Raw genomic sequence first — 15,000 nt, 5'->3', positions numbered from 1 at the left:
GAGCCCCAAACTAGAGCTGGTCTGCTGGACTCAGTTTAGTTTCAATCACGCTGATGAAGGCACTAGAGCCCCAAACTAGAGCTGGTCTGCTGGACTCAGTTTAGTTTCAATCACGCTGATGAAGGCACTAGAGCCCCAAACTAGAGCTGGTCTGCTGGACTCAGTTTAGTTTCAATCACGCTGATGAAGGCACTAGAGCCCCAAACTAGAGCTGGTCTGCTGGACTCAGTTCAGTTTCAGTTTGTGATTTGTTTTCACAGGTTGGATGAAGATGGGAAGGTCTTGACTCCTGAGGAGTTGCTGTACAGGGTACGTGTTGGGTGTTGCATTGAAACATGTTGCTATTCTTTAGATCTAACTGAACAGCTCCCTTTCATTATGTAGGTCTGATCGGTGCAGTTTTGAAAGACGCACGTGTTTTTAGCAAACGTTTCATTTTCTAACCCTAGCTGGTAGTTCGCCGGCTTCATCTGTTTGTGCAAGCTGTGATTTCAGATAGAGTCGCACTTCATAGGTCTCTCTCTGTCTCTCTCTGTCTCTCTCTCTCTCTCTCTGCTGTCTGACTTTTCTTTCTCTCTCCTGTGACTTTATCCTCTTTATCCTCTCTCTCTCCAATCTGTCTGTCTGTCTCTCTGTCCTCTCTCTCTCTCCTCCGTGTCTCTGTCCTCTCTCTCTCTCGTCTCTCTGTCCTCTCTCTCTCCAGTCTGTGTCTGTCCTCTCTCTCTCCTCCGTGTCTCTGTCCTCTCTCTCTCTCTCCAGTCTGCATCTGTCCTCTCTCTCTCTCCTCCGTGTCTCTGTCCTCTCTCTCTCTCTCGTCTCTCTGTCCTCTCTCTCTCTCTCCAGTCTGTGTCTGTCCTCTCTCTCTCTCTCCAGTCTGTGTCTGTCCTCTCTCTCTCTCTCCTCCGTATCTCTGTCCTCTCTCTCTCTCCAGTCTGTGTCTGTCCTCTCTCTCTCTCTCTCCTCAGTGTCTCTGTCCTCTCTCTCTCTCTCATCTCTCTGTCCTCTCTCTCTCTCTCCAGTCTGTGTCTGTCCTCTCTCTCATCTCTCTGTCCTCTCTCTCTCTCTCCAGTCTGTGTCTGTACTCTCTCTCGTCTCTCTGTCCTCTCTCTCTCTCTCCAGTCTGCATCTGTCCTCTCTCTCTCTCCTCTGTGTCTCTGTCCTCTCTCTCTGTCCTCTCTCTCTCTCTCCTCCGTGTCTCTGTCCTCTCTCTCTCCTCCGTGTCTCTGTCCTCTCTCTCTCCAGTCTGTGTCTGTCCTCTCTCTCTCTCTCTCTCTCCTCCGTGTCTCTGTCCTCTCTCTCTCTCATCTCTCTGTCCTCTCTCTCTCTCTCCAGTCTGTGTCTGTCCTCTCTCTCTCTCCTCTGTGTCTCTGTCCTCTCTCTCTCCTCCGTGTCTCTGTCCTCTCTCTCTCTCTCCTCCGTGTCTCTGTCCTCTCTCTCTCCTCCGTGTCTCTGTCCTCTCTCTCTCTCTCCTCCGTGTCTCTCTCTCCTCTCTCTCTCCGACTCTCCTTTCAAATTCAGAGTGCTTTATTGGCATGCCCAATACACAGTATTGCCAAAGTAATGATGACAGATTTTCATCTTTTACATCAAACAATTAACATTTAAAACACATTTACAATTAAATATTACAACAAAAACCAAGTCAAACAAAAATAACAGTATATATAAACAAACCACGACAATAACTCTCTCCTCTTTCTCCTCTCTGTGTGACTCTCTCCTCTCCCTCCCTCTCCTATCTGTGTCTCTCTCTCCCTCTCCTAACTCTCTCCTCTTTCTCCTCTGTGTGACTCTCTCCTCTCCCTCCCTCTCCTATCTGTGTCTCTCTCTCCCTCTCCTAACTCTCTCCTCTTTCTCCTCTGTGTGACTCTCTCCTCTCCCTCCCTCTCCTATCTGTGTCTCTCTCTCCCTCTCCTAACTCTCTCCTCTTTCTCCTCTGTGTGACTCTCTCCTCTCCCTCCCTCTCCTATCTGTGTCTCTCTCTCCCTCTCCTAACTCTCTCCTCTTTCTCCTCTGTGTGACTCTCTCCTCTCCCTCCCTCTCCTATCTGTGTCTCTCTCTCCCTCTCCTAACTCTCTCCTTTCTCCTCTCTGTGTGACTCTCTCCTCTCCCTCCCTCTCCTATCTGTGTCTCTCTCTCCCTCTCCTAACTCTCTCCTCTTTCTCCTCTCTGTGTGACTCTCTCCTCTCCCTCTCCTAACTCTCTCCTCTTTCTCCTCTCTGTGTGACTCTCTCCTCTCCCTCTCCTAACTCTCTCCTCTTTCTCCTCTCTGTGTGACTCTCCTCTCCCTCTCCTAACTCTCTCCTCTTTCTCCTCTCTGTGTGACTCTCTCCTCTTCCTCTCCTACCTATCTCCTCTGTGTGACTCTCCTCCTCTCCCTCCCTCTCCTATGTGTGACTCTCTCTCCCTCTCCTAACTCTCTCCTCTGTGTGACTCTCTCTCCCCCCTAACTCTCCTGTCTGATCGTCTCTCTCTCTCTCTCTCTCTCTCTCTCTCTCCTTCTCCCTCTCTCCAGGCTGTCCAGTCTATCAATATGAGTCACGATGCAGCACAAAGTCAGATGGACGTCAAATTCAGATCTCTGATCTGCGTGGGACTAAAGTAAGTAAACCATCCCCCCCCCCCTCCCCCCCACGCACCCACACACGCACACGCACACGCACCCGCACCCGCACACGCACCCACACACGCACCCGCACACGCACACGCACACGCACACGCACACAAACCCACACACTCCCGTCCATAATGTCTTTCTTTATTCAATGACGGTAACTTCAGTAGCACGGTAGTGACATCTAGTGGTAAGATTTGCTAACTGTAGTCTTTCAAAATCTTCCTTCAAGCGTTCGTGATTAGTAGAAAAATTGCCCAGGTGGCCCTCGAGAGCGGACCTGGGAGTCGGACACGGCTGTAATCGTGTGATTTAGTATTTAATTGCAATCGCAGTGTAATTGTAGCGTTAGTGTGAATCTTGTCACACCTGCGTAACTAACTGTAATCCTCCTGTCTCGCTGCTCGATTGCAGTTACACATTTGTTTGTTTGTTGTTGTTCTTGTGTTTATTTGTTCTCCTGCGTGTTTTGTGTATTTCTGCTTGTGATTGTGTTTTTGCTGCCGGGTTGCTTTGGAATAAATCTAATTGCAGGTATTCTCACAATTACAATGTTACAGCAGTGTTGTTTGATGAAATTGCAATTAGAATGAGAATTTTGTTCCATTTAAAATCTCAACTCTCTCTCCTTCCCCCTCCTTCCACCCCCTCCTCTCTCCCTCTCCCCTCTCTCCTTCTCTCTCCTGTGCCTCCCTCCATATCATTCTGGTCCCTCATCTCCTCCTTCTCCCCTCTACCCTCCCACCTCTCCTCCATCTCCCCTCCCTCCTCTCCTGCCCCTCCCTCCTTATCACTCCCCCCTCCCTCCCTCCCTCCATCACTCCTCTTCTCCTGCCCCTCCCTCCTTATCACTCCCCCTCCTTCCTCTCTCCCCCTCCTCTCCCCCCTCCCTCCCACTCTCCCCTCTCTTTCTCTCCTCCTCCTCTCCCTATCTCTCTCTCCCCTCTCCCCACTCCCTTCCCTCCTCCTCTCCTCCTCCTCTCCCCCCTCTCTCTCCTCCTCTCTCCCTCTCTCTCCCCTTCTCCCTCCCTCTTTCTCCTCCTCTCCCCCTTTCTCTCTCCTCCTCTTCTCCCTCTCTCTCCTCCTCTCTACCCCCTCATCTCTCTCCCCGTCTCTCTCCTCTCTCCTCCTCTCTCTCCCTCCCTCTCTCTCCCTCTCTCCCCCTCATCTCTCTCCCCCTCTCTCTCCTCCCTCTATCTCTCCCTCATCTCTCTGCCCCTCCCCTCTTCTCCCCCCCTCCCCCCCTCCTCTCTCTGCCCCTCCCCTCTCCTCCCTCCCTCTCTCTCCCTCTCTCAGTGAGCAGGTTCTTCACCTGTGGCTCGAGGTTCTGTGCTCCAGTGTGCCGAGCGTAGAGAAGTGGTACCAGCCCTGGTCCTTCCTGAGAAGCCCGGGCTGGGTCCAGATCAAGTGTGAGCTCAGGTACTGAATATCATCATTAAATAGGGAGGCTTGCTGGTCCCAGCGGTTAGAGAAAGAGGGTCTCGATACCAGGAGGTTCAAATCCCAGCTCAGCCACTGACTCCCTGTGTGTGTGTGTGTGTGTGTGTGTGTGTGTGTGTGTGTGTGACCCTGAGCGAGTCGCTTCACCTCCTTGTGCTCCGTCCTTCGGATGAGACGTCAAACAAACGAGCTCCTATTGGAAGTGACTCTGCAGCAGCCACTGACTCCCTGTGTGCGTGTGTGTGTGTGTGTGTGTGTGTGTGTGTGTGTGTGTGTGTGTGTGTGTGTGTGTGTGTGTGTGTGACCCTGAGCGAGTCGCTTCACCTCCTTGTGCTCCGTCCTTCGGATGAGACGTCAAACAAACGAGCTCCTATTGGAAGTGACTCTGCAGCAGCCACTGACTCCCTGTGTGTGTGTGTGTGTGTGTGTGTGTGTGTGTGACCCTGAGCGAGTCACTTCACCTCCTTGTGCTCCGTCCTTCGGATGAGACGTCAAACAAACGAGCTCCTATTGGAAGTGACTCTGCAGCAGCCAGACTCCCTGTGTGTGTGTGTGTCTGTGTGTGTGTGTGCGTGTGTGTGTGTGTGTGACCCTGAGCGAGTCGCTTCACCTCCTTGTGCTCCGTCCTTCGGATGAGACGTCAAACAAACGAGCTCCTATTGGAAGTGACTCTGCAGCAGCAGCAGCAGTTGTTGATGATGCAGAGTTCACCCTCCTAGTCTCTGGAAGTCGCTTTGGAGAAAAAGCCTCCTTCTGAACGACTCATTAATAATAATAATAATAATAATAATAATAATAACACAGATTGTTATTGTTGATCGTCAATAATAATTGTTTTAACGAGGGACACCTTTGCTGTGATTTAATTAACATGTTTTATTCAGTTTAATTAACGGCCATTAGAATCTCTCTGTTTGAAATTTTTAGTTTTTTTGCCGGTTCTTTTCAGAGTGCTGTCCAAGTTCGCCTTCAGCCTTTCGCAAGACTATGAGCTGCAGACGAAAAACGAGGTGAGATCTGTTCAAAACAGCCTTTGCCAGCCTCTAAACACTGAAAACTACAGCTCCCAGCACCCCTCACTGTGGCTGCTGGTGCTGAAGCATGCTGGGAGCTGTAGTTTATTATTGTGGTTCATCTCCTTCCCCTTCATTATCCAGAAAGTCAAATTGACTGCAGCACATAAATAACTACAAATCCCAGCATCCTTCACTGTGGTTGCTGGAAGCTGTAGGTTTTTAATTATTATCCCTTACATTGGTGTACTGGCGTCAATTTTGACTTTCTGGATCCAGAACTACAGCTCCCAGCATCCCTCGCTTTGGCTGCCGGTGCTGAAGCATGCTGGGAACTGTAGTTTAATTCTCGTTGCTCCCTTACATTGTGTACTGGAGTCAATTTTGACTTTCTGGATACAGAACTACAACTCCCAGCATCCCTCGCTGTGGCTGCTGGTGCTGAAGCATGCTGGGAACTGTAGTTTAATTCTGGGTTCCTCCCTTACATTGTGTACTGGAGTCAATTTTGACTTTCTGGATCCAGAACTACAGCTCCCAGCATCCCTCGCTTTGGCTGCCGGTGCTGAAGCATGCTGGGAGCTGTAGTTTTTGACTCTAGGATCCTAATGAAGTCCTGTTTGTCTGTGTCTGTTCATTCATTCATTCATTCGTGTGTGCCTCTGTCACTGACGCTGTGTATCCCCATCATCCTTCAGCGCGCCCCATTGTTGAAATCGGGAGTAGTGGACATGCTGGTCACCCACCACCTGTTCAGTTGGGACCTCTAGGTACGCCCTGTAACCTTAGCAACACCGTAGCAACACTGTAGGTGAGGGGGCTGGTGCATCTCATTCCTCTGTTTCGTTTTATAAAGGGGGTGTGTCTTATTGTTAGACTCCTTGAGAAACCAGCAACAGATCAGCCTGCTGTGCAGCGGGAGTCTGATTCCCCTCCCTGGTCTCATAAGACACACCTGAGCTTGTTACCTTTGCACTGTGTGGATAATCACTCTCGGGGACGCTTCCCTCAGTGCTTTAAAATCCTCTATTAAAACAAGACGCTTCTCTCAGTGCTGTAAAATCCTCTATTAAAACCAGACGCTTCTCTCAGTGCTGTAAAATCCTCTATTAAAACCAGACGCTTCTCTCAGTGCTGTGAAATCCTCTATTAAAACCAGACGCTTCTCTCAGTGCTGTGAAATCCTCTATTAAAACCAGACGCTTCCCTCAGTGCTGTAAAATCCTCTATTAAAACCAGACGCTTCTCTCAGTGCTGTAAAATCCTCTATTAAAACCAGACGCTTCTCTCAGTGCTGTAAAATCCTCTATTAAAACCAGACGCTTCTCTCAGTGCTGTGAAATCCTCTATTAAAACCAGACGCTTCTCTCAGTGCTGTAAAATCCTCTATTAAAACCAGACGCTTCTCTCAGTGCTGTAAAATCCTCTATTAAAACCAGACGCTTCCCTCTGTGCTGTAAAATCCTCTATTAAAACCAGACGCTTCTCTCAGTGCTGTAAAATCCTCTATTAAAACCAGACGCTTCTCTCAGTGCTGTAAAATCCTCTATTAAAACCAGACGCTTTTCTCAGTGCTGTGAAATCCTCTATTAAAACCAGACGCTTCTCTCAGTGCTGTAAAATCCTCTATTAAAAGCAGACGCTTCTCTGTGAAACGCTCTAATTAACCGTGGAGCTCCCCTCAGTGCTGTGAAACGCTCTTGTAAAACCAGACGCTTCCCTTAGTGCTTGACGTTGCTAGTTTTATAATTTTTTTTTTTTTTTTTTTAACAGGAAAAGGCGCGGCAGCCTCTGAAAGACGGTGTTCAGGACATGCTGGTGAAACACCACCTGTTCAGCTGGGACATCGACGGATAAACCGGACGAACAACACCGAAACAAATAAAACACAAACAAAATGACTTCCTGTGTCGCGGGTCAACTTCACTCCCATTCAGACCTTCAGAAAGAGGGAGAACAACAAACAGAATCAAGCAGACAAGCATTTGGGCTCTAGTGCCTTTTATCAGCATTCTGAAGAAGTCACTAGAGCCCCAAACTAGAGCTGGTCTGCTGGACTCAGTTTAGTTTCAATCATGCTGATGAAGGCACTAGAGCCCCAAACTAGAGCTGGTCTGCTGGACTCAGTTTAGTTTCAATCACGCTGATGAAGGCACTAGAGCCCCACACTAGAGCTGGTCTGCTGGACTCAGTTTAGTTTCAATCACGCTGATGAAGGCACTAGAGCCCCAAACTAGAGCTGGTCTGCTGGACTCAGTTTAGTTTCAATCACGCTGATGAAGGCACTAGAGCCCCAAACTAGAACTGGTCTGCTGGACTCAGTTTAGTTTCAGTCACGCTGATGAAGGCACTAGAGCCCCAAACTAGAGCTGGTCTGCTGGACTCAGTTTAGTTTCAATCACGCTGATGAAGGCACTAGAGCCCCAAACTAGAGCTGGTCTGCTGGACTCAGTTTAGTTTCAATCACGCTGATGAAGGCACTAGAGCCCCAAACTAGAACTGGTCTGCTGGACTCAGTTTAGTTTCAATCACGCTGATGAAGGCACTAGAGCCCCAAACTAGAACTGGTCTGCTGGACTCAGTTTAGTTTCAATCATGCTGATGAAGGCACTAGAGCCCCAAACTAGAGCTGGTCTGCTGGACTCAGTTTAGTTTCAATCACGCTGATGAAGGCACTAGAGCCCCAAACTAGAACTGGTCTGCTGGACTCAGTTTAGTTTCAATCACGCTGATGAAGGCACTAGAGCCCCTCTCTGATAATATGATTGTAAGATACACAAAACCTAAGAAATTATTTCAATTTTTTTCAGATATATTTGACCACTAAATTGATTGTTAAAATAAGTAATATATATATATATATATATAAAGAAATTAATGTGTGTAAATGTGTGGGTTTTTGTAAGATTACATTTTCTGTGCTTCGTTCTTTATATCATATGAACATGTAAAAATAACCCCCCCCCGCCCCCCTCCTCCCCCCAAAAAAAATTAAATAATTATATTCCTTCATATTTTGTTTCACAAGACATATCATTTTTGTTTCCTGGTGTGTGTGTTGTTGAATTTACACTGAAGACGCTGAGAGAGACTTCTAGTGGAAACGTTTGCCATTGAATTTACACTGAAGACGCTGAGAGAGACTTCTAGTGGAAACGTTTGCCGTTGAATTTACACTGAAGACGCTGAGAGAGACTTCTAGTGGAAACGTTTGCCGTTGAATTTACACTGAAGACGCTGAGAGAGACTTCTAGTGGAAACGTTTGCCGTTGAATTTACACTGAAGACGCTGAGAAAGACTTCTAGTGGAAACGTTTGCCATTGAATTTACACTGAAGACGCTGAGAGAGACTTCTAGTGGAAATGTTTGCCATTGAATTTACACTGAAGACGCTGAGAGAGACTTCTAGTGGAAACGTTTGCCATTGAATTTACACTGAAGACGCTGAGAAAGACTTCTAGTGGAAACGTTTGCCATTGAATTTACACTGAAGACGCTGAGAGAGACTTCTAGAGGAAACGTTTGCCATTGAATTTACACTGAAGACGCTGAGAGAGACTTCTAGTGGAAACGTTTGCCATTGAATTTACACTGAAGACGCTGAGAGAGACTTCTAGCGGAAACGTTTGCCATTGAATTTACACTGAAGACGCTGAGAGAGACTTCTAGTGGAAACGTTTGCCATTGAATTTACACTGAAGACGCTGAGAGAGACTTCTAGTGGAAACGTTTGCTGTTGAATTTACACATTTGGCTATTTCTTGGTTTGTACTGAAATTTCACCCCTAAAAAAAGACTTCAGACAAAGACAGCTGTTGGTTTCTGATAGATTTTATTTTAAACTTTTTTTTTTTTTTTTAACAAACACAAGTCTAGGAAGCAGGTCGTCCATTTTCAATATTTTTTTTTCAAAAATAAAATCATGCAGTTCTTCCACCATGCCTCCCATCTCTCAAAAAAAAAAAACAGCAAGGAAGCTAGAAATGTTATTTTGTGATTTTTCTGATTTTTGATATTGCCGTGGCAACGGCGTTTACGGGGGTGGGGGAGAATGTGGATTTTCCTGTCCTGCAGCTGACAGCAGCCAAGTAATTTCAAATCCTTCTCATCAACATTCATCAGCCAGTATATCAACATTCAGGGCTGGGAATCAGACTCCCGCTGCACAGCAGTGTGATCCAGTCCTGGTTTCACTAGGAGTTTAATAATAAGACACACCTGAGCTTGTTAGCTAGACACACTGGGGGCTGATCAAGCTGGTAGCAGTAAAACCTGGACTGGATCACACTGCTGTGCGATAGGAGTCTGATTCCCAGCCCTGATCTCTCTGTCTAAATATCCCACAGTTCCCAGCAATATCCTGTAGCTCTCTTCACTATAAAATCAGCTACAAACCTCCTTCAACCAAAGTCTATCTACAGGGCTGGGAATCAGACTCCCGCTGCACAGCAGTGTGATCCAGTCCTGGTTTCACTAGGAGTTTAATAATAAGACACACCTGAGCTTGTTAGCTAGACACACTGGGGGCTGATCAAGCTGGTAGCAGTAAAACCTGGACTGGATCACACTGCTGTGCAATAGGAGTCTGATTCCCAGCCCTGAGACGTTATTTAAATAATATAAAACAGTGGGGAGGGGTAAGGTTTAAGTTTTTAAAAAAGAAATCGAAAAATTGCCTTTTTGGAAAACATCTTTAGTTCTGCCTCCACGGTTTCCCTTTTTAGAACGGTTTGAGTTTCTCCTCTGTATCTTCCTCTAGTCGGGTTGCTGCCAACTGCCTGTGTTACAGTTAAAAGGGTCCCCCCTCCCCCTCAGATTCTCACAAGGCGGGATTTATTTTGGCCCCCCCCCCCCCCCCCAGTTTTAAAAATCACGCTCTCAAAAAAAAAACAGCAGACCTGACGGCACACCGCGACTGGGGAAAAATATATATATATGAAAAAATGTTATTAAATAAAAGAGATTTTAAGAAATGTTAACAGAAAAAAAATCTGTAACTTCAGAACTCCACTGTATAAAAACCAACAGAAAATCGCTTTGTGTTTTAAAGATATTTCAAGACTCCCCTCATCATCGGAGAGTCAAACTTTATTTCTCTTAGGAAGGAGGGAGGGAGGGGAAGGAGGGAGGGAGGGAAGGAGAGAAGGAGAGGAAGGAGGGAGAGAGAGGAGGGGAAGGAGGGAGAGAAGGAGGGGAAGGAGGGAGAGAAGGAGGGGAAGGAGAGAGAGGAGGGAGGGAGAAAAGGAGGGAGGGAGAGGAGAAAAGGAGGGAAAGGAGAGGAGAAAAGGAGGGGAAGGAGGGAGGGAGAGAAGGAGGGAAGGAGGGAAGGAGGGAGGGAGGGAGGGAAGGAGAGAAGGAGGGGAGGAGGGGAGGGAGGGAGGGAGAAAAAGGAGGGAGGGAGGAGGGGAAGGAGGGAGGGAGGGAGAGAAGGAGGGAGAGAAGGAGAGAGAGGAGGAGGGAGAGCGGAGAGAAGGAGGGGAAGGAGGGAGGGAGAGGAGGAGGGAGGGAGTCTTGTTAATGCTTCTGATCTTAATGCTTGTTATAAACCCTGCTGTCGCCCTCGTTTTTACACCAAAATAAGTCCTGTGTTGCCAGTCCTGTTGGTTTATATTCCCCCTCCGATAACTAAACCATTTTAGAAAAATGATCAGGAGCCAGGAGTTTGAGCAGGGTTACAAACTCACACTAGCCCTGCTGCTGCTGCTGCTGCTGCTGCTGCACCCAGTCCTGGGGTTCAGAACTCAATTTAGTCTCAAACTCCTGATTATCTCAATATTAATAATACTAGACTTCATTGAGGGAGCTCTGAACCCCAGGACTGGGTTGCAGCAGCAGCAGCAGCAGGGCTAGTGTGAGTTTGTCTGTTTGTCTGTCTGTCTGTCTTTTTTCAACTATATACCTATGGTGTGTTTTTAGTCTGTGTTTAATTCATTCCTCCACCTGCAGGGGGAGCTGTGGTGGTGCTGCTCAGGGACTTTGCTTTATGCCGCTGCCCTCCTCTCCTCCTGCCGCCTCCTCCACTCTTTGGCTAAAATAAAATAAAAAAAACACAATAATTTAGCAATTTAACCAGTATTTTTAAGACAAAAGACAGTTCTGTGTGAATCCGTCTCAGTGTCTCACCGCTGCTGTGTTGGTCTCTGGGCTGGCTGGCCGGGCGGAGCCTAGCTGTGTGGTGGGAGTGTCCTCGGTGCTGGCCCCGCCCCCTGAGCCAGGCCCCTCCTCTCTCCTGCCGAGGGGGCGTGGCTCTTTTTGCTGGGCTGCATTTGATTTGCTGTGGCTTGGAGTTCGACGGGGAGGTGTTGGCGGACTGAAGCAACTGGGAAAATCGAGAAATAACATGAGAGAGGGAGGAGAGAGGGAGAGAGAGGAGGGAGGAGGGAGAGAGGAGGGAGGAGGGGAGGGAGGGAGGAGAGGAGGGGAGAGAGGAGAGGAGGGGAGACAGAGAGGGGAGAGGGAGGAGACAGGGAGGGAAGAGGGAGGAGACAGAGAGGGAAGAGGGAGGAGACAGAGAGGGAAGAGGGAGGAGACAGAGAGGGGAGAGGGAGGAGACAGGGAAGAGGGGGGAGAGGAGAGGGGGGGAGAGAGGGAGTAGACGGAGGGGGAGGGAGAGGGAAAGAGGGGGACGGAGGGAGAGAGGGAAAGAGGGAGGGGAGAGGGAGAGGAAGGGGGGAGAGAGGAAGAGATGGAAGGAGGAGGAGAGAGGGAGAGGAGAGAGGGGAGGAGGGGGAGTAGACAGAGAGGAGGAGGGGAGTAGACAGAGAGGAGGAGGGGAGGGGGAGAGGGGAGAGGGAGGGGAGAGAGAAAGTGAGGGGGGAGGGGGGAGGGGGGGGAGAGGGGGGGAGAGGGGGAGGGAAGGAGAGGGAGGGGGAGGAGAGGGAGGGAGGGGGGAGGAGAGGGAGGGAGAGGGAGGGGGAGGGAGGGAGAGGGAGGGAGGGAGAGAGAAGATAGATAGACAGAGACAGAGGGAGTGTTTGCAGTGGTTGTGTGTTACCGCGACGATGGTCCCCACGGCCTTGGTCCTGCCCTCTCTGAAGACCAGCCTCTGGTCCCGGTGCAGGTATTCGGGGGTCTTGATGAAGCGGAAGTGGACGCTGGCCTTTGTCTCCCTGTGCGCAGGCAGTCTCTGTTCATGGACAGGATGGTGGCTGTCTGTCTGATACTACCACAGTGAACTGGAGAGAGCGAGAGAGAGAGAGGAGGCAGGGGGAGAGGGAGAGAGAGAGGAGGGGAGGGGAGAGGAGAGGAGGGGAGGAGAGAGGGAGAGGGAGAGGGGGGAGGGGAGGGGAGGGGAGAGGGGAGAGGGGAGAGAGAGGGAGAGGGGAGAAAAGGCATTCTTAGTAACAAACAATTGTACGTCAAATTTACACTGAAGACGCTGAGAGAGACTTCTAGTGGAAACGTTTGCCGTTGAATTTACACTGAAGACGCTGAGAGAGACTTCTAGTGGAAACGTTTGCCGTTGAATTTACACTGAAGACGCTGAGAGAGACTTCTAGTGGAAACGTTTGCCATTGAATTTACTCTGAAGACGCTGAGAGAGACTTCTAGCGGAAACGTTTGCCATTGAATTTACACTGAAGACGCTGAGAGAGACTTCTAGCGGAAACGTTTGCCATTGAATTTACACTGAAGACACTGAGAGAGACTTCTAGTGGAAACGTTTTGCCATTGAATTTACACTGAAGACGCTGAGAAAGACTTCTAGTGGAAACGTTTGCCATTGAATTTACACTGAAGACGCTGAGAAACACTGATTTCAGACAGTCGCACTTCATAGGTCTCTCTCTCTACCCCCCCCCCTCTCTCTACCCCCCCCCCCTCCCCCCCTCTCACCCATGGCCTGGTATCGAGGGCTGATGGTTGTCGGGTGATGCAGGACCAGAATCTCCGCCTCAAACTCCCAGGAGGCCTGAGGGTTGAGCCGGGGAGAGACCATCACCATGCCCTTCCGAATAGAGGAGCGCTTGATCTGAGGAGAGAGGGAGGGGGGAGGGGAGAGAGAGAGAGAGAGAGGAGAAAGAAGAGAGGGGGAGGGAGAGATGGAGGGGAGGGGAGAGAGAGAGGGGGGGAAGAGTATGGGAGAGAAAGGAGAGCAGAAATGAGGAGAGACAGAAGAGGAGAGAGAGAATAGGGCAGAGAGAGGATAGGAGAGAGGGGGAGGAGAGTGAGAGAGGAGAGAGAGAACATATTAACTAACAGGTTCCACCAGACATATTAACTGAGAATATACCTGACCCATCCCCCTTAGCACCCCCATATCCCTGCTCTACACACCTACCCCCTCCATCACCGCCCTACCCCACCTCCGCCCCTCCCTCCCCTCTCCCTGGCCCCTCCTCCCGACCCCGACCCTCCCCAGCCCCTCCCCTCTCACCTTCTTGAGTGAGAAGGAGGCGGTCTGCCCGCCCCGCACCTCCTTCACAGGCATGCGCTTCCTGTGGATGGATTTGACGGCGATGGGGTGGAAGTTCCCCAGGGGATCGGGACCGAGCAGCAGCACGTCATTGAGACGAATCAACCCACGCAGCGTGGTACCAGAGACCACGGTGCCCACACCCTGAAACACACACACAGAAACTGAGACACAGACACACACACACAAAGAGGCAGACAGACACACACAAAGGACAGACACACACACAAAGGGACAGACAGACACACACACACGCACACACAGAGACAGACAGACACACATACACAGAGACTGAGACAGACACAGACACACACACATGCTCTGCAGTGAGAGACTGGATCGCAGAGCTCTGCAGCGAGAGACTGGATCACAGAGCTCTGCAGCGAGAGACTGGATCGCAGAGCTCTGCAGCGAGAGACTGGATCGCAGAGCTCTGCAGCGAGAGACTGGATCGCAGAGCTCTGCAGCGAGAGGACTGGATCGCAGAGCTCTGCAGCGAGAGACTGGATCGCAGAGCTCTGCAGCGAGAGACTGGATCGCAGAGCTCTGCAACGAGAGACTGGATCACAGAGCTCTGCCAAGAGAGACTGGATCACAGAGCTCTGCAGTGAGAGATTGAATCACAGAGCTCTGCCGCGAGAGACTGGATCACAGAGCTCTGCCGCGAGAGACTGGATCACAGAGCTCTGCAGAGGGGGTGTTACTGGACGGGACGGGGGGAGGTGACTCTCTCGTACCGGGACGGAGTAGGTGTCGTCGATCTGGAACTCGGCCGGCTCCTCATCGCTGAAGGAGGTCCTGGAGGAGAGCAGGTTGAGGAACATCTTGAGAAGGTCCATGTTCTCACCGGTCACGTTGGAGATCTGGAATATCGGGACACATCCTGGGGAAGAGACCGGGAGAACCTCAGGACCACTCCCCCGTCTCATCCTCCACCCGCCCCGCCCCCCCCCCGTGTTTATTCGGCACTTGTAGATCTCTTGCTCCGCCCCTCCTGCTCTGCTCTGGACCTGCCTGAGCTCAGCGCCGCGTTACTGGATCCTCAACGGACGCTTGGAGAGAGAACTCGCTGCGATCCTGCCTCGCTGCCTCCTCCTTCATCTTGTATTCTAGCAGTGCTATGATTTGCACTGTGTTTCAATATGAATCTTGCATTGTAACCCTATGGGACTACAGCTCCCAGCATGCCTCTTCACCTGCGGCGGTGGCGAGGGATGCTGGGAGCTGTAGTTCTTTATGCCGTGGCTTTGTATCCCAATACAGACCTCTATTCTGATATATCACTTAAATAATAACTACAGTTCCCAGCATGCCTGCTCACCTGCGGCGGTGGTGTGGCATGCTGGGAGCTGTAGTTCTTTTTTAACTACCAATACAACCTCTATTACGACGCATCACGTAAAGAAAGCATCGCGATTCATCGACACACAGTGAATCGGTACAGCCCTGGCTATAGAACTACAGCTCCCAGCATGCCTCATCATTCGTGCCCGTGGTGAGGGATGCTGGAGCTGTA

At 50.0% G+C, this 15,000-nt stretch overlaps 2 protein-coding genes across 2 annotated transcripts in view; one reads left to right on the top strand and one right to left on the bottom strand.

The window, feature by feature from the left end:
- Window positions 1-8,046, top strand: part of LOC131728121 (small G protein signaling modulator 3-like) — a gene marked incomplete at its 5' end in the record, with an annotated part of 14,181 nt that extends 6,135 nt beyond the window's left edge. The window contains 5 exon segments of the mRNA XM_059019317.1: window positions 261-309; window positions 2,516-2,601; window positions 3,911-4,033; window positions 5,004-5,064; window positions 6,841-8,046. Of these exon segments, the coding sequence (XP_058875300.1) occupies window positions 261-309; window positions 2,516-2,601; window positions 3,911-4,033; window positions 5,004-5,064; window positions 6,841-6,924 (403 nt within the window).
- A 2,863-nt stretch (window positions 8,047-10,909) lies between these two features.
- LOC131728120 (GTP-binding protein 1-like) lies at window positions 10,910-14,359 on the bottom strand (the record flags this gene model as incomplete). The annotated part of the gene is given in 7 exon segments (XM_059019316.1): window positions 10,910-11,096; window positions 11,192-11,387; window positions 12,063-12,173; window positions 12,176-12,243; window positions 12,905-13,040; window positions 13,446-13,628; window positions 14,222-14,359. Coding segments are annotated over 7 exon segments (879 nt in total), but the record flags the coding sequence as incomplete, so codon positions are not given.
- Window positions 14,360-15,000: the final 641 nt, after the last annotated feature.

The sequence above is a fragment of the Acipenser ruthenus genome, unplaced genomic scaffold (genome assembly GCF_902713425.1).
Source record: "Acipenser ruthenus unplaced genomic scaffold, fAciRut3.2 maternal haplotype, whole genome shotgun sequence".
Lineage (NCBI taxonomy): Eukaryota > Metazoa > Chordata > Actinopteri > Acipenseriformes > Acipenseridae > Acipenser > Acipenser ruthenus.
The sequence above is the reverse complement of the archived record's forward strand: the minus strand, read 5'-3'. Positions and strand labels throughout refer to the sequence as shown.